General features: G+C 45.8%; 1 protein-coding gene across 3 annotated transcripts in view; it reads right to left on the bottom strand.

The window, feature by feature from the left end:
- The window catches only part of wscd2 (WSC domain containing 2), an 84,306-nt gene that overhangs the window by 15,381 nt on the left and 49,501 nt on the right, over positions 1-19,424 (bottom strand). For 2 of the 3 annotated variants that reach the window (XM_055887092.1, XM_055887093.1), the window contains 4 exons: positions 16,322-16,436; positions 11,311-11,495; positions 7,206-7,327; positions 423-597 (listed from right to left, as the gene is read on the bottom strand). In XM_055887092.1, the coding sequence (XP_055743067.1) occupies positions 423-597; positions 7,206-7,327; positions 11,311-11,495; positions 16,322-16,436 (597 nt within the window). The remainder of the gene's footprint in view (positions 1-422; positions 598-7,205; positions 7,328-11,310; positions 11,496-16,321; positions 16,437-19,424) is intronic. The other variant, XM_055887094.1, reaches the window with a different exon arrangement.

The raw sequence follows: 19,424 nt of genomic DNA, 5'->3' as shown, positions 1-19,424 counted from the left end.
GGTCCAGACCAGGTTGTTGTTGTACACGGTTTATTTGAGCCTCTATTTCTGCTTCTGAATGTAATTAGAGTTGCTACAGCACTAAGGCTGCATTGCTCACAGCCTATCTGAGCAGCCATCTGCAGAAGTGTGATAAAACAACCACGTGGGGGATGGGGGGTGATGGTGTGAAATAAGTGAGCTAGCCGTTTCACAAGAACACCCTCCCAACACCGGCCCATGGTCAGAAATACTGCCACTCCTGTACCACTTTCAGCACTCTGCCAATCTCTTCTACTCAAAGAGCATAAATACAAATCTATGGAAATCCATCCTTTAATATGAATGACATTGGTAATGGTAATTGATGTAGTTGAATTCAGTCATTACAACTAGAGAGGGCTTAGAATGATGAGGTCAGTGGCACATAGTGAATCGTTTACCTTGGACCTGTGTCTGGTACACCACAAAGTACTTGTCATTCCCACAGCTCTCAAACTCTTCACCATGGCAGCGGTGCATGCACATTTCCTCATCCTCCATCTCATGGAGGGAGAAGTGGGGGGTGGGGAACCCACAGAGACACCTGTCTCCAGCCAGGACCGCTAGGGACAGCTCCTTGAGGGCAGGAAGGAGGGAGTAGAGGGATGTCAGAGGGAGAAAGATATATGCATATGATACACTTGCACACAACACTATAGCTGTGTCGAATACTCATACTAACCGCACTAGCCATACTATTTGTGACGTAAATTGAGTATATAGTATGCTTATTGGTCATAGTATGGATATAGTTAGTATGCCAAAAGTTCCCGGATGACATACTAAATTCGCCAAAATACGAAGTATACATGCAGTGGACACTATTTCCGTGCATAATGCAATTTTTCAGGAAATGGGCGTGGCTTCATACATTTTCAGATTTGAAGAAAATGGCGGAAAATATGCAGCCGAAGTTTCACGAGAGCAGATATGTCACGACTTCCACCGAAGTCGGCTCCTCTCCTTGTTCGGGCGGCGTTCGGCGGTCGATGTCACCGGCCTTCTAGCCATCGCCGCTCCATTTTTCATTGCTCCATTTGTTTTGTCTTGTTCCCCGCACACTTGGTTTACATTCCCTAATCACATTATATATTCCTCTGTTCCCCCCATGTCCATGTGTGGAATTGTTTTGTGTTACGTGTTTTATGTGACGCACCAGGCTGGTTTTCCATGTTCTGTGTTTATTTCACGAAGTATGCTTATTTGGTAACTATAGCTTTTGTGACTGTTTTCGCGCTTTGCACTTTTGCCATTTTTGCTGGAGGTTTTGACACAGTCTGCTGTTTGCTCCTGCCTAAATAAAGTGTACGCCTGTTCACAACTCTCTGCTCTCCTGCACCTGACTTCGCTACCAGCACGCACACCCGTGACAGAATTCCACACCACCCATGGAGTCAGCAGGAGCAGGTACCCCGGTTAGAGGAGTCGAGGAACGCGTCCGAGAACACTCTGCGATGCTGCAACATCTCGGCGCCACGATGGATCGCGTTGTCCAGACCATGGACCGCTGGGAGAGTCAGGGAGTCTCTCCAGCGCCTCGACCAGCACAACCAGGGGTATCTCTACCCGTCCCTCCTGGATCCGATCCCAGTGGGTTGCTTCTCTCCCTTCCCAGGGAGAATGAAGGGACGGCAGCACGGTGCCAGGGGTTCCTATTACAGCTGGACCTACACCTGGCCACCATTCACCCAGCTCCCTCGGGAAGGGAGAGGGTGTCTGCCCTCATCTCATGCCTTTCAGGGAGAGCTCTGGAGTCGGCAAATGGCGTGTGGGGAGAAGGAGATGCGGCGTTGGACCACTTCGAAGATTTCACCCGCCGCTTCCGGGCAGTCTTTGACCACCCGCCCGACGTTAGAGCGGCGGGGGAGCGGCTCTTCCACCTGAGGCAGGTGACGAGGAGTGCCCAGGAGTTCGCCCTCGAATTCCGGACTTTGGCCGCCGGAGCAGGATGGAAAGACAGGGCCCTTATCGACCACTATCGATGCAGCCTGCGCGAGGACGTCCGGCGGGAGCTGGCCTGCAGGGATGCCACCATCACCTTTGACCAACTGGTGGATCTGTCCATCCGGTTGGATAACCTGCTGGTCACCAGCGGACGTCCAGAGAGGGCTCTGTTGGTTCCATCTTCCAGCACCCCCACTCCGGTGCCCATGGAGCTGGGAGAGGCTGCACTTAGGGAGGCTGGAGGAGGGCCTTCACGTGCACCATCTGTTGCCGAGGAGGGCACTCTGCCGGTCGGTGCCGGGTTGGTCCCTCTGGGAGTCGAGGCAGCAGGCAGGGCTCTCTGGCATCACCCCAGGTGAGTAGGCACCACTCTCATCCAGAGCCCTCTGTTAACCACCTGTTTGTTCATGTTTGTTTTCATGAGTTTTCCCCGCATTCCCAGCATAAGGCGCTCGTCGATTCAGGCGCGGCTGGGAATTTTATCAACAGAGTGTTCGCCCTTAGTTTAGGGATTCCCATTGTTCCTGTGGTTAGACCTTTCCCGGTACACGCTCTGGATAGTCCACATTAGGGTCCGGGTTAGGGTCCGGGTAGTCGACATTAGGGTCCAGGTTAATTAGGGAAGCCACCATCTCCCTGGCCATGGTGACGCGGGGTAGTCACAAGGAGAGAGTCAGTCTCTTCCTCATTGACTCTCCTGCGTTTCTCGTGATACTAGGCCTTCCCTGGTTGGCTCGTCATGACCCCACCATTTCATGGCAACAGAGGGCTCTAACAGGGTGGTCGCGATAGTGCTCGGGGAGGTGTGTAGGGGTTTCCGTTGGTGCTGCCACGGTGGAAAGTCCGGACCAGGTCTCCACCGTACACATCCCACCAGAATATGCCGATTTGGCTCTCGCCTTCTCCAAAAAGAAGGCGACTCAATTACCACATCGACGGGGGGATTGTGCATTAAATCTCATGGTAGACGCTGCACTTCCCAGGAGTCACGTGGATCCCCTGTCGCAAGCGGAGACGGTGGCTATGGAGACATACAGTGGGGAGAACAAGTATTTGATACACTGCCGATTTTGCAGGTTTTCCTACTTACAAAGCATGTAGAGGTCTGTCATTTTTGTCATAGGTACACTTCAACTGTGAGAGACGGAATCTAAAACAAAAATCCAGAAAATCACATTGTATGATTTTTAAGTAATTAATTTGCATTTTATTGCACGACATAAGTATTTGATCACCTACCCACCAGTAAGAATTCCGGCTCACAGACCTGTTAGTTTTTATTTAAGAAGCCCTCCTGTTCTCCACTCATTACCTGTATTAACTGCACCTGTTTGAACTTGTTACCTGTATAAAAGACACCTGTCCACACACTCAATCAAACAGACTCCAACCTCTCCACAATGGCCAAGACCAGAGAGCTGTGTAAGGACATCAGGGATAAAATTGTAGACCTGCACAAGGCTGGGACGGGCTACAGGACAATAGGCAAGCAGCTTGGTGAGAAGGCAACAACTGTTGGCACAATTATTAGAAAATGGAAGAAGTTCAAGATGACGGTCAATCACCCTCAGTCTGGGGCTCCATGCAAGATCTCACCTCGTGGGTCATCAATGATCATGAGGAAGGTGAGGGATCAGCCCAGAACTACATGGCAGGACCTGGTCAATGACCCGAAGAGAGCTGGGACCACAGTCTCAAAGAAAAACTACGCCGTCATGGATTAAAATCCTGCAGCTCACGCAAGGTCCCCCTGCTCAAGCCAGCGCATGTCCAGGCCCGTCTGAAGTTTGCCAATGACCATCTGGATGATCCAGAGGAGGAATGGGAGAAGGTCATGTGGTCTGATGAGACAAAAATAGAGCTTTTTGGTCTAAACTCCACTCGCCATGTTTGGAGGAAGAAGAAGGATGAGTACAACCCCAAGAACACCATCCCAATCGTGAAGCATGGAGGTGGAAACATCATTCTTTGGGGATGCTTTTCTGCAAAGGGGACAGGACAACTGCACCGTATTGAGGGGAGGATGGATGGTGTTGAATCCTCTTCAGGCAAGGTGGGCCATGTTTTTTTTAACCTGTTTTGTGTTTAACCTGTCCTACAGACCAGGTTCCCAAAATGTGAAGGCAGACGCACTGTCCCGGCTGTATGACACAGAGGAGCGGCTCATGGAACACACTTCCATACTCCCGGCCTCCTGCCTGGTAACGCCGGTCGTGTGGGACAGAGCCCGCCCCCTTCCATTGTCCAGCTGGGCGTCTGTACGATCCGTCTGCTGTCCGCGACCGGCTGATCTATTGGGCCCACATGTCACCCTCCTCTGGTCATCCTGGTATTGGTCGGACGGTGCGCTGTCTATGTGGGAAGTACTGGTGGCCCACTTTGGCTAAGGACGTGAGGGTTTATGTTTCCTCCTGCTCGGTGTGCGCCCAGTGCAAGGCTCCTAGGGACCTGCCCAGAGGTAAGTTACAACCCTTACGCTTTCCACAACGGCCGTGGTCGCACCTGTCAGTAGATTTCCTGACTGATCTTCCTCCCTCACAGGGTAACACCGCGATCCTGGTCGTTGTGGATCGTTTTTCTAAGTCCTGTCGTCTCCTCCCTTTGCCCGGTCTCCCTACGGCCCTACAAACTGCGGAGGCCTTGTTTACACACGTCTTCCGGCACTACGGGGTGCCTGAGGATATAGTGTCTGATCGGTGTCCCCAGTTCACGTCGAGGGTCTGGAAGGTGTTCATGGAACGTCTGAGGGTCTCGGTCAGCCTTACCTCAGGTTTTCACCCCGAGAGTAACGGGCAGGTGGAGAGAGTAAACCAGGATGTGGGTAGGTTTCTGAGGTCCTATTGCCAGGACCGGCCGGGGGAGTGGGCAGCGTTCGTGCTCTGGGCAGAGATGGCCCAGAACTCGCTCCGCCACTCCTCCACTAACCTCACCCCCTTCCAGTGTGTATTGGGGTATCAGCCGGTTCTGGCTCCTTGGCATCAGAGTCAGACCGAGGCTCCTGTGGTGGACGACTGGTTCCGGCGCGCGGAGGAAACATGGGACGCCGCCCATGTCCACCTTCAGCGCGCCATGCTGCGCCAGAAAGTGGGCGCAGATCATCACCGCAGTGAGGCTGCTCTCTACCCGAAACCTGCCCCTCTGCCTGCCCTGCAGAAAGCTGGTCCTGCGGTTTAGGGTACAAATGGTTAATGTTAAGCAATGTAATGACTTTTCAAATAAGTTACCTTACACGTTATGTTGACTGACAATTTGTTAGCAACGCTATCCTTATGAACGTTATTTATTTAATTACTTTTCTGCTCTTTTGCACACCAGTATCTCTACTTGCTCATGATCATCTGATGATTTATCACTCCAGTGTTAATCTGCTAAATTGTAATTATTCGCTCCTATGGCCTATTTATTGCCTACCTCATGCCTTTTGCACACAATGTATATAGACTCATTTTGTTTTTTTTCCTACTGTGTTATTGACTTGTTTATTGTTTACTCCATGTGTAACTCTGTGTTATTGTCTGTTCACACTGCTATGCTTTATCTTGGCCAGGTCGCAGTTGTAAATGAGAACTTGTTCTCAACTAGCCTACCTGGTTAAATAAAGGTGAAATAAAAAATAAATATAAATAAAAATGAACCACATAGAATATTGTTACAGCAGTATGTACTGGTATGTTAACTAGATACTTAATGTGAGTTGGCTACTAATAATCAAACCTGCCAGTATATTAACTATATGCTATCAATCCTGCCAGTATATTAACTAGATGCTATCATTATGCCCGTCATTCTTAGCTTAGCTAAGTGGTATAGTCGAGTGCTTTCGTAAATTCGCTCTGGGTAGCTAACGTTACTCCGATTTCAGAGCACTCTCGTCTGAGTATACCAAAGCGCTAAGTAACTGATACATTTACAAACGCTCAACACCCGTTGAATATGTCTGGTGCCTAACCAGCTCTGCTAGGGTGAGTAAAATGGTCAGAGTGAGTTGTTCTATCATACGTGTCTGGAAGTAGCCAGCCAATTAGCTTGGCTGCTTGACAGCGGTTGTGAGGCCAGAGTGCTCTGGTCAACTCTACTCCTCGGCCAGAGCGTCCAGTGTGCGCTCTCAATTTACAAACTGACATTTTGACAACACACTGAATTTACAAGCGCACTCAGGGCCAACTGGCACTCCAAATTGAATTTAAGAACAGACCCGAAGTCGTAAAATGTCTAGCTAGCAATTTGTTACGCTAACAAGCTAGCAAGAGGTTGCATAGCAACAGCATCAACTTCCGGTAGACAGGCGAAGCGCTAGGTTTCCAAACACTTAAAAGACACATCCTCTCCCCTCAGCCCTCAAATGAAGTGGACACGTCTGACGTTTGTTTCATGATGTCTGACGAGTTGACATTTGCAGCGCATGGGGCGATAAAATAATTAATTAATTTTAAATGGACCACTCTTGCACGGAAATGTGTCACTCGTTCATCCCACGGTTGTGTTTTCAGTCATCATGGAACTGTTGTGTGTGTGCCTTATATGCGCTACAGTCAATTATGATTGCATTTCATAGACAATGCATTCGCAGACATCGAATGTTTGCCATCCTACTATATCAGGTAAATCGAAAATACAATGTATAAGTCAAGGAATGTTATGTGCGCAAGTTAACGTTTCCAAAAGCTAACTAAACAAAAACATCATTACTTTTGTTACATGTCTGAGTCGTCATGCATTAGTAGCACAATTTCTAACTTATTTGCATTCGTTTTTACTTACACTTGTGTGTTGACTCCATATTAATGTTGGTTTTAAGTTTTGGCTGACTTTTCTTAGCGGATGTACAATCATCGCGAATTGAATTATGGGGCGTTTCAGGCCCGGAGTGAACATAATTGTACACTAGCAAATTCAATCAAAAACGAGGGCTGAGGGGCTTACGTTGCCAACTTCCCTTGATTGGCTTATCATTTGGACAAATGACAAAGATGGCCATGGGGATTCCCCCAAGGGCAAAAGGTGAGGGTAAGTGGAGCAGGGTGTGTCTTATGAGTTTGAAACGCAGCCCTAGTAGCTCATTTGAAAGGATAATGTTCGTTTACAGTTTAATAACATTAACTAATAGTATATACTCATTAAGTATGTAGTATACAGTATGTTAGTATGGGTATTCGAACACAGCTAATCTCTCTCTCTTTCTCAGCAAACAAGCAAACAGACATCAAAATCTGACTTCACAACATGTACATTTCCCTCACCTTCTCTGTGCAAAAGTCCACACACTTCTCCACTGACATGTTCTGGATGACAGCGCTGATGGGCAGGGCCAGGGTGACGTTGTCAGGTCTGTGGAAGCACCCCTTAAAGATGGCACTCCCATCTGAACCAAGGAGAAACGCAACATACTAGATTAGTATCGATCACTAACCGATTTTCATGTGTGTTCTGACTGAACAAAGCTTTCAGTTTGACCCCTATAGTATCCATCGACCTCTCCCTTGGCCTTGCTAGGAACCTAACACAGAGCATGAGGCCCTGACCCAGCAGCGGCCTGCCCTGAGCAGTTACCATCACATCAGGGACTGCCTGGCTCTCCTGCACTGGCTGTCTCAACAACCTTCCTCCCCAGACTGTCCCTATGGGCAACCACAGTGCACACAGGCCCAGCCATACTGTAGAACAGCAAACAGGCCCAGCCATACAAAAAACAGGCCCAGCCATACCGTAGAACAGCAAAAAAACAGGTCCAGCCATACTGTAAAACAGCAAATAACAGATCCAGCCATACTGTAAAACAGCAAATAACAGGTCCAGCCATACTGTAAAACAGCAAATAACAGGCCCAGCCATACTGTAGACCAGCAAAAACAGGCCCAGCCATACTGTAGACCAGCAAAAAACAGGCCCAGCCATACTGTAAAACAGCAAAAAACAGGCCCAGCCATACTGTAAAACTGCAAAATAACACACCCAGCCATACTGTAAAACAGCAAAAAAAACAGGCCCAGCCATACTGTAAAACAGCAAATAACACACCCAGCCATACTGTAAATTAGCAAAAAAACAGGCCCAGCCATACTGTAAAACAGCAAATAACAGGCCCAGCCATACTGTAGAACAGCAAATAACAGGCCCAGCCATACTGTAAATCAGCTAATAACAGGCCCAGCCATACTGTAAAACAGTAAATAACAGGCCCAGCCATACTGTAAAACAGCAAATAACAGGCCCAGGCATACTGTAGAACAGCAAAAAACAGGCCCAGCCATACTGTAGACCAGCAAATAACAGGCCCAGCCATACTGTAGAACAGCAAATAACAGGCCCAGCCATACTGTAGAACAGCAAAAAAACAGGTCCAGCCATACTGTAAAACAGCAAATAACAGGCCCAGCCATACTGTAGAACAGCAAATAACAGGCCCAGCCATACTGTAGACCAGCAAAAAAACAGGTCCAGCCATACTGTAAAACAGCAAATAACAGGCCCAGCCATACTGTAAACCAGCAAAAACAGGCCCAGCCATACTGTAGACCAGCAAAAAACAGGCCCAGCCATACTGTAGACCAGCAAAAAACAGGCCCAGCCATACTGTAAAACTGCAAAAAAACTGGCCCAGCCATACTGTAGAACAGCAAAAAAACTGGCACAGCCATACTGTAAAACAGCAAATAACACACCCAGCCATACTGTAAAACAGCAAAAAACAGGCCCAGCCATACTGTAAAACAGCAAATAACAGCCCCAGCCATACTGTAGAACAGCAAATAACAGGCCCAGCCATACTGTAAATCAGCAAATAACAGGCCCAGCCATACTGTAAAACAGTAAATAACAGGCCCAGCCATACTGTAAAACAGTAAATAACAGGCCCAGCCATACTGTAAAACAGCAAATAACAGGCCCAGCCATACTGTAGAACAGCAAAAAACAGGCCCAGCCATACTGTAGACCAGCAAATAACAGGCCCAGCCATACTGCAGAACAGCAAATAACAGGCCCAGCCATACTGTAGAACAGCAAAAAAACAGGCCCAGCCATACTGTAAAACAGCAAAAAACAGGCCCAGCCATACTGTAAAACAGCAAAAAAACAGGCCCAGCCATACTGTAGAACAGCAAAAAAACAGGTCCAGCCATACTGTAAAACAGCAAATAACAGGCCCAGCCATACTGTAGACCAGCAAAAACAGGCCCAGCCATACTGTAGACCAGCAAAAAACAGGCCCAGCCATACTGTAAAACAGTGAAAAACAGACCCAGCCATACTGTTAAACTGCAAAAAAACAGGCCCAGCCATACTGTAAAACAGCAAAAAAACAGGCCCAGCCATACTGTAAAACAGCAAATAACACACCCAGCCATACTGTAAAACAGCAAAAAAACAGGCCCAGCCATACTGTAAAACAGCAAATAACAGCCCCAGCCATACTGTAGAACAGCAAATAACAGGCCCAGCCATACTGTAAATGAGCAAATAACAGGCCTAGTCATACTGCAAAACAGCAAATAACAGGCCTAGTCATACTGTAAAACAGCAAATAACAGGGAAGTGAGCTGTCTGTGTAGGTTATGCACCAAGAGAGGTGAGAACACTCATTGGTATGTACAGACAGCAGGGCACTACAGCCAATATATTTTCCATGGCAGGTGGTCCGTGTGTTGGAGACCTGGAGGAGTTAGTCATAGTGTGTGAGGGACTAAATGTATTTAAATGTGACTCCTGCCTCCAGAACTCTCACAGCTGCATACAGGGGAGGAGAGACAACCACTCTTTTTCTTACTTTCTCTCACTTTTTATATTTTGTCTTATGCTTTCAATCTCTCTCTCTCTGTCTCTCCCTCTCTCTGTCTCTCTTTCTCCCTCTCTCCCCCCATCTCTCAGTTTCTCACTCCCTCCTCCCACCTTCTTTAGGTCTTCCTCTATCTCCTCCTCTTGCCATCACTCACATAAGAAACCCTTTCCTTCTTTGGTAATGAAATGCTTCATTGGAGCTTCCTGTGCTAGTTTGTCACGCAACTACAGTATACAGGAAAAAAATACAAACGCAACATGTAAGGTGTTGGTCCCATGTTTCCTGAGCTGAAATAAAAGATCGCAGAAATATTCCATATGCTACACAATGTTTATTTCTCTTAAATTTTCTTCACAAATTTGTTTACATCCCTGTTAGTGAGCATTTCTCCTTTGCCAAGATAATCCAGACACCTGACAGGTGTGGCATATCAAGAATCTGATTAAACAGCATGATCATTACACAGTTGCACCTTGTGCTAGGGACAATAAAAGGCCACTCTAAAATGTGCAGTTTTGTCACACAACACAATGCCACAGATATCTCAAGTGTTGAGGAAATGTGCAATTGGCATGCTGACCACAGAAATGTCCACCAGAGCTGTTGCCGGGGAATTACTTAATTTTAGAGAATTTGTCAGAACCTCCAACCAGCCTCACAACCTCATAGCACATGTAACCATGACAGGTAGCCTAGTGGTTAGAGCATTGGGCCAGTAACCAAAAGGTTGCTAGATTGAATCCCTGAGCTGACAATGTAAAAATCTGTCGTTCTACCCCTGAACATAGCAGTTAACCCACTGTTCCTAGGCTGTCATTGTGAATAAGAATTTGTTCTTAACTGACTTGCCTAGTTAAATAAAGAATATCCAGCAACTTCACACAGTCTGATCAACTCTGTGCAAAGGAGATATGTTGGAATGCATGAGGCAAATGGTGGTCACACCAGATACTGACTGCTTTTCTGATCCATGCACCTAGCTTTTTTTAAGGTATCTGTGACAAACAGATGCATATCTCTATTCCCAGTCATTTGAAATCCATACATTAGGGCCTAAGGACATTGATTTCCTCATATGAACTGCAACTCATTCAAAACTTTGAAGGTGAATGCACCAATTTGTAAGTCGCTCTGGATAAGAGCGTCTGCTAAATGACTTAAATGTAAATGTAAATGTAAGTTGTTGCATGCTGTGTTTATATTTTTGTTCAGTATATATATTAGCCCAAGGCCATGAGAACCAGATCAGCAATCTGCTTTAGCAGACAGGTAAAAAGAGAAATAACAACAATCACAATGTTGTTATTGTAACTCTGAATATAAACAAGCTTGGAGCCTCTTCCCTGAGAAATAGATATACTGCCAAAGATTGCACACTGGTGGCTATGATCTTAGGAGACAAAGAAGGGGTGGGGAGGGAGGAGGAGCACCCTCCCCTGTGGCCTCTGAACATCCCTTCACACTCAACGCCCCGTCCCACCGCAGCTCACGCCATATTCATTTCCCCTCAGAGGGTTACATGGATAAACAGACAGCTTGCATTGTGGTGATAGGTGGTTGAAACTCACAGCGGCGCGCTGACTCCTGGCTCAGCTCCAGTCTGTAGATTGACAGGCGGTTGGCCCCTCCACACAGGTTGCCCTTCTCGCCCTTACACTCCATGTTGCATTCACTCTCAGATGCATTGGGGGCCTGGATCTTGTGGCCACAGTAGCACTCCGCCCCAAACTCTAGGCCTGAATACAGGTAGCCCCTAGTGAAAAGGAAATAGAGGGGGTAATGTTAATATCATCATTAATAAAAGAGAGGCTCAGGCTTGCACAAAAATGTTCAGCATTGGTTGCAACTAATGCAACGAGACTCTCAGGGCTTCTAGTGGGGGGTGGGGGTGGTGTTGGTGGTTACTGCCCACAGGGCTGGTTCCAGGCATAAGCAGCAAAAGCTTATAGATAATATATATATATAGAGAGAGAGATTTATTTTGGAACTTACTATTGAGAGTAAGTATATAAGAATACACCAGTTGCAATTTCTAAATTTGGTTGTGCATCAGCTGTTTTCTCTTGTTATGTCAGTCAATGACAGTCACGCAATTAGCCATGTCAGATACCGACTGGGCATGCAAGTCACTTGATTTTGTTAGTCGTTTTCACTCCGATATCATCTTAACATGGCATAAATTATTACAAAATGTGTAGAATTGCAGGAAACTAGCTTTAATACTGCATAAAATATCTCTCTAGAATTTGCAGGAAATGTATGTTTCTCTCGACTGTCAAAAGGGGGGGGGGGCGCTAAAATATTTTGCAGTGAGGGGTGGGGGCCCCCCAGCCAAATCTTGCTTCAAGCTTCCAAAAGTCTATACCCGGCCCTGACTGCCTGACAACCTGACAACATCTTGTCTCTGCAATGTCTGACCAGATGGAAGTGGTTTTGTATTTTAGCACTCGATTATTCATGCAACTGCAAGACGCCCACAACCCTCTCTCTCAGCAGCTCTCTCCACAGAGTCAGTCCACTAATAGGGTTGAATGGCTCATAGACAGTCAGTTGGGTAACCGGCAGTAACCTCACTCACCCTCTCCAAGATGAAGAGAGCTCTCTACAAGGTCAGTATCAGAGAGAGAGTGCATGCATTAATACTGCACCAAGACACCAGAGCTTTTTTTAGGGTGACGCTGATTATGAGTCCATGTACAGTACAGTATACTGGAAGGCTCTATCCATCAAACACAGAAGGCCTGTACACTCCCTGGGGAACAGTACCCTGGCAGTGGCACATGAGGGATGCACACTTGACTCCTGAGAGGCCTTTATAGTGCCAATAGATTGCCAGCACAACACATCCTTTACCCTGAAGAAATCACACAGACTGACAATCAAGGAAAGCCCTAGCTAGTTAGTCACAATGGTGCACTTCTCTGCTTCATTGACGTCTGTACAGTGCCTTCAGAAAGTATTCATACCCCTTGACTTATTCCACATTTTGTTGTGTTACAGCCTGAATTCAAAATGAATGAAATATATTGGATGAAATATACACACAATACCCCATAAAGACAAAGAGAAAACATGTTTTTAGAAATGTTAGCTAATTTATTGAAAATTAAATACAGAACATGACACAGTCAACACCATGCTTGAAAATATGAAGAGTGGTACTCAGTGATGTGTTGTGATGGATTTGCCCCAAACATAACGCTTTGTATTCAGGACATCAAGTTAATTACTTTGCCAGATTTTTTGCAGTTTTACTTTAGAGCCTTGTTGCAAACAGGATGCATATTTTCAAATATTTTTATTCTGTACAGGCTTCCTTCTTTTCACTGTATAATTTAGGTTAGTATTGTTGAGTAACTACAATGTTGTTGATCCATCCTCAGTTTTCTCCTATCACAGCCATTAAACTCTGTAACTGTTTTAAAGTCACCATTGGCCTCATGGTGAAATCCCCGAGCGGCTTCCTTCCTCTGAGTTAGGAAGGACGCCTGTATCTTTGTTGTGACTGGGTGTATTGAGACACTATACAAAGAGTAATTCATAACTTCACCATGCTCAAACGGAAATTCAATATCTGTTTTTTTTACCCATCTACCAATAGGTGCCCTTCTTTGCATGGCATTGGAAAACGTCCCTGATCTTTTTGGTTGAATATGTGGTTGAAATTCACTGCTTTACTGAGGGACCTTACAGATAATTGTCTGTGTGGGGTACAGAGATGAGGTAGATATAAAAAAAATAATGCTAAATACTATTATTGCACAAAGAGTGAGTCAATCCAACGTATTATCAGTTCGTAGAGCATGGCGCAGGCAACGCCAGGGTTGTGGGTTCAATTCCCAAAGGGGACCAGTACGAAAATGTATGTATGCACTGTATGCATGCACTTAACTCAGTCAAAACAGAAAATGTGTGTCAGTCTGTCTCTTGTGAAAACAGTGAACAACTTGTGAACATTTCTGAATTATAATATATCAAATGATTGTCATCTTACATTCAAACAATGAATCCTGATCTAGGATAACTTTTAAAACATTAAATGATTTGGCTTGCTCTAAAAGGATTTGGCTAAAAGCAAATCTACCCGCTCTGGATAAGAGCATCTACTAAATGACAAAAATGTAAAAAAAATTGCTAAGCAAATTCTTACTGCTGAACTTATTTAGGCTTGCCATAGCAAAGGGGTTAAATATTTATTGACTAAAGACATTTCAGCATTCCATTTGTAATTAAACATTTCTAAAAAGATAATTCCACTTCAACATTATGAGGTATTGTGTGTAGGCCAGTGACACAAAATCTTAATTTAATCCATAAATAATTCAGGCTGTAACACAACAAAATGTGGAAAAAGTCAAAGGGTGTGAATACTTCTGAAGGCACTGTATATTAGCAGCCTGCTCTGGGAGGGGTGTGGACAGAGAGAGAGAGGAGCAGAGGAGAAAGATGAAAATGTGCTCTCTACTGCACTTCTCCTCACTCTCTCTCTCTCTCTCTCTCGCATATATATATATCTTCTCCTCTCTTTATATACTGTTTATATACACTGCTCAAAAAAATAAAGGGAACACTAAAATAACACATCCTAGATCTGAATGAATGAAATATTCTTATTAAATACTTTTTTCTTTACATAGTTGAATGTGCTGAACAAAATGACACAAAAATGATCAATGGAAATCAAATTTATCAACCCATGGAGGTCTGGATTTGGAGTCACACTCAAAATTAAAGCGGAAAACCACACTACAGGCTGATCCAACTTTGATGTAATGTCCTTAAAACAAGTCAAAATGAGTCTCAGTAGTGTGTGTGGCCTCCACGTGCCTGTATGACCTCCCTACAACGCCTGGGCATGCTCCTGATGAGGTGGCGGATGGTTTCCTGAGGGATCTCCTACCTGGACTAAAGCATCCGCTAACTCCTGGACAGTCTGCGGTGCAACGTGGCGTTGGTGGATGGAGCGAGACATGATGTCCCAGATGTGCTCAATTGGATTCAGGTCTGGGGAATGGGCGGGCCAGTCCATAGCATCAATGCCTTCCTCTTGCAGGAACTGCTGACACACTCCAGCCACATGAGGTCTAGCATTGTCTTGCATTAGGAGGAACCCAGGGCCAACCGCACCAGCATATGGTCTCACAAGGGGTCTGAGGATCTCATCTCGGTACCTAATGGCAGTCAGGCTACCTCAGGCGAGCACATGGAGGGCTGTGCGCCCCCCCCAAAGAAATGCCACCCCACACCATGACTGACCCACCGCCAAAACGGTCATGCTGGAGGATGTTGCAGGCAGCAGAACGTTCTCCACGGCGTCTCCAGACTCTGTCACGTCTGTCACATGTGCTCAGTGTGAACCTGCTTTCATCTGTGAAGAGCACAGGGCGCCAGTGGCGAATTTGCCAATCTTGGTGTTCTCTGGCAAATGCCAAACGTCCTGCACGGTGTTGGGCTGTAAGCACAACCCCCACCTGTGGACATCGGGCCCTCATACCACCCTCATGGAGTCTGTTTCTGACCGTTTGAGCAGACACATGCACATTTATGGCCTGCTGGAGGTCATTTTGCAGGGCTCTGGCAGTGCTCCTCCTTGCACAAAGGCGGAGGTAGCGGTCCTGCTGCTGGGTTGTTGCCCTCCTACGGCCTCCTCCACGTCTCCTGATGTACTGGCCTGTCTCCTGGTAGCGCCTCCATGCTCTGGACACTACGCTGACAGACACAGCAAACCTTCTTGCCACAGCTCGCATTGATGTGCCATCCTGGATGAGCTGCACTACCTGAGCCACTTGTGTGGGTTGTAGACTCCGCCTCATGCTACCACTAGAGTGAAAGCACCGCCAGCATTCAAAGTGACCAAAACATCAGCCAGGAAGCATAGGAACTGAGAAGTGGTCTGTGGTCACCACCTGCAGAACCACTCCTTTATTGGGGGTATCTTGCTAATTGCCTATAATTTCCACCTGTTGTCTATTCCATTTGCACAACAGCATGTGAAATTTATTGTCAATCAGTGTTGCTTCCTAAGTGGACAGTTTGATTTCACAGAAGTGTGATTGACTTGGAGTTACATTGTGTTGTTTAAGTGTTCCCTTTATTTTTTTGAGCAGTATATACAGTATATCGCCTCCTCTCTTTCTCTCCTCTCCTGTGAGTCAGTGGTGAGTGTTGGGCTGAGCCATTGGGCTGAGATATCCATAGGGTGCGAGAGGGAGAGGAGGGGGCAAGGGGAAACTGGAAAAACAGATGATGTGAAGAAAATATGGTATGAGAAGGAAAGAGGCAGGCAAAGAGAGAGACAGAAATAGAGAAAGAGAGAAAGAGATACAGTGAGAGAGAGAGAAAGAGAGCAAAAGAGAGTGAGAAAGAGAGAGAAAAAAAGAAAGAGAAATAATGTGGAAAAGGTATGAACAGTACAGTTATCGAGCGCTATGGAGCTAATGTAAAGGAGAGAGAGAGGGAGATGGTGTGAGACTATGTATGACAGCTGGCACAAGGCCCATGTTCATCTACACTCTGGTATACAACCTTTATTCCTCACTCCCATCCTGTGTTTGTGACTTTTTATATTCCCAGGCCTACCTTTCAGCACAGTTGTCCTGGCAACGGAAGACCGTCATTTTCTTGTAGTCAAAAAAGGACACTCCCCTGAGTGCTCTTTTCGCCGTGTTGTCTATATAGCAGCCGATGTAATTCGCTTTAAGAGAGAAAAACAAAACATTTCTCATAACAAATAAAAAATGCACAATTTAAGCAGAGCAATATTATGGGAGATAAGGGGGAGAGGCAATAATACAGTTTGGGGTAGAACAGAAAGAAAATTGTCATTTAACAAGTTATTCCAAGTTATGTGAGTAAAACATGCACATTTACAGTAGTACATTTTCAATGGTAATTGCTTATCAATAGTCATGGTAAATTATAGATCTAACAGAAAACATTTTTTATAAAAAATTCTGTTGAGACTATCTGTATATTAGTAAAAGAACTTTAAAGAACATCATCATCCATCTGCTCCATTCAATGCAGACATATTGAGGGCAATGTTGCTGCTCAAGGAATCAAAACCAGACGGGCATGTTTATTTATTTATATAGACACACAACCCCTTCTAGTGGCCTATTACTGCAACGACACTCAATACACTTCCTGACTTATTCAAAGTGAGTAGATAGGGAGGAGGTAAGGAGGGGGGAGGGAGGAAAGGCTGGTAATGTCCTTCTGCAATGGGACTGGCTGATCCTCACCCTTCCTTCCTGCTCAAATAAAATACCATTTTATTGGCCCCATACACATATTTAGCATGTTATTGCGGGTGTAGTGAAATGCTTGCATTCCTAGATCCAACAGTGCAGTATTATCTAACAATTCACAGCAATACACACAAATCGAAAAGTAAAAAAAATTGAATTAAAAAATATATAAATATTAGGACGAGCAATGTCGGAGTGGCAATGACTAAAATACAGTAGAATAGAATACAGAATATACATATGAGATGAGTAAAGCAGTATGTCAACATTATTAAAGTGACTAGCGTTCCATTATTAAAGTGACCAGTGATTCCAAGTCTATGCATATAGAGCAGCAGCCTCTAAGGTGCAAGGTTAAATAACCGGGTGTTAGCCGGCTAGTGATGGCTATTTAACAATCTGATGGGCTTGAGATAGAAGCTGTTTTTCAGTCTCTCGGTCCCAGGTTTGATGCACCTGTATTGACTTCACCTTCTGGATGATAGCTGGGTGAACAGGCCATGGCTCGGGTGGTTGATGTCCTTGATCTTTTTGACCTTCCTGTGACATCGGGTGCTGTAGGTGTCCTGGAGGGCAGGTAGTTTGCCCCCGGTGATGCGTTGGACAGAACACACCACCCTCTGGAGAGCTCTGCCTTGGAACAGTTACCATACCAGGCAGTAATACAGCCCAACAGGATGCTCTCAATTGTGCATCTGTAAAAGTTTGTGAGGGTTTTAGGGGCCAAGACACATTTCTTCAGACTCCTGAGGTTGAAGAAATGTAGAGAAGCTGTTGCGTCTGTCTGTCTGTGGGGAGGACCCTTTCAGATCGTCAGTGATGTGTACGCCGAGGAACTTGAAGCTTTCCACCTTCTCCTTCACCTTTTCCCGTCGATGTGGATAGGGGCGTGCTCCCTCTGCTGTTTCCTGAAGTCCACGTTCAGCACCTTTGTTTTGTTGACGTTGAGTGAGAGGGTATTTTCCTGGCACCACACTTCTAGGCCTCTCACCTCCTCCCTGAAGGCCGTCTCATTGCTGTTGGTAATCAAGCCTACCACTGTAGTGTCGTCTGCAAACTTGATGATTGAGTTGGAGGTGTGCATGGCCACGCAGTCGTGGGTGAACAGGGAATACAGGCTGAGCACATACCCTTGTGGGGCCCCTGTGTTGAGGATCAGCGAAGTGGAGGTGTTGTTTCCTACCTTCACCACCTGGGTGTGGCCCGTCAGGAAGTCCAGGACCCGGGCGGTAAGCAAAGTGGTAAGCGGGGTTCAGACCCGGGCGGTAAGCAAAGTGAAGTGGGTCTAGGGTAAGGTAGAAGTGATAGAAGAAGGTGTTTAGCTTGTCCGGACACCGGTGTCCGCGGCGTGGTTGGTTTTCCCTTTGTTGTCTGCGTTTGTCTGTAGACCCTGACACATATGTCTCGTATCTGAGCTGTTGAATTGCTACTCCACTTTGTCTCTGTACTGACGTTTTGCCTGTTTGAGTGCCTTACGCAGGGAATAACTACACTGTTTGTATTCGGCCATATTCCAAGTCACAATGGTTAAAAAAACATTTAAAATATTTAATTTAACCTTTATTGGTGGTTCGCGCATTCAGTTTTGCGCGAATGCTGCCATCTATCTACGGATTCTGGTTTGGATAGGTTTTAATAGTTACAGTGTGTACAACATCTCCTATACACTTCCTGATGAACTCAGTCACCATATCCGTGTATTTGTTGATGTTATTGTTAGAGGCTACCCGGAACATATTCCAGTCTGCGTGATCAAAACAATCTTGAAGCATGGATTCGGACCAGCGTTGAATAGACCTTAGTACCGGTACTTCCTGTTTTAGTTTCTGCCTATAGGAAGGGAGGAGCAAAATAGAGTTGTGATCAGATTTGCCAAAGGGAGGGCGGGTTAGGGCCTTGTAGGCATTTCGAAAAGTTGAGTAGCAGTGGTCTAATGTTTTTCCAAAGCGAGTACTACCGTCAATGTGTTGGTAGAACTTTGGTAGTGTTTTCTTCAAATTTGCTTTGATAAAATCCCCAGCTACAATAAATACAGCCTCATGATATGTGGTTTCCAGTTTGCATAAAGTCCAGTGTAGTTCTTTGAGGGCCGGCGTGGTATCGACTTGAGGGGGAATATTCACGTCTGTGACTATTATAGGTTGGGTGAACAAAAGGACTTGAGTTCTGTATGTGATCATAATCACACCTTGGGTAGTTAAGCATGAAACATACACCCCGCCTTTCATCTCCCTGGAGTGTTCTTTATTCCTGTCTGCGCAATGTACTGATAACCCAGCTGGCTGTATGGACGGGGACAGTATATCCCGGAAGAGAACCATGTTTCCGTGAAACAGAGTATGATACAATCCCTGATGTCTTTCTGGAAGGAGATCCTCGCCCTGAGCTCATCTACTTTATTATCCATAGACTGAACATTAGCGAGTGATATA

This window comes from Salvelinus fontinalis, chromosome 28 (genome assembly GCF_029448725.1).
Source record: "Salvelinus fontinalis isolate EN_2023a chromosome 28, ASM2944872v1, whole genome shotgun sequence".
Taxonomy (NCBI): domain Eukaryota; kingdom Metazoa; phylum Chordata; class Actinopteri; order Salmoniformes; family Salmonidae; genus Salvelinus; species Salvelinus fontinalis.
Note: the sequence above shows the minus strand (reverse complement) of the source record. Positions and strands in the feature narration are given on the sequence as shown.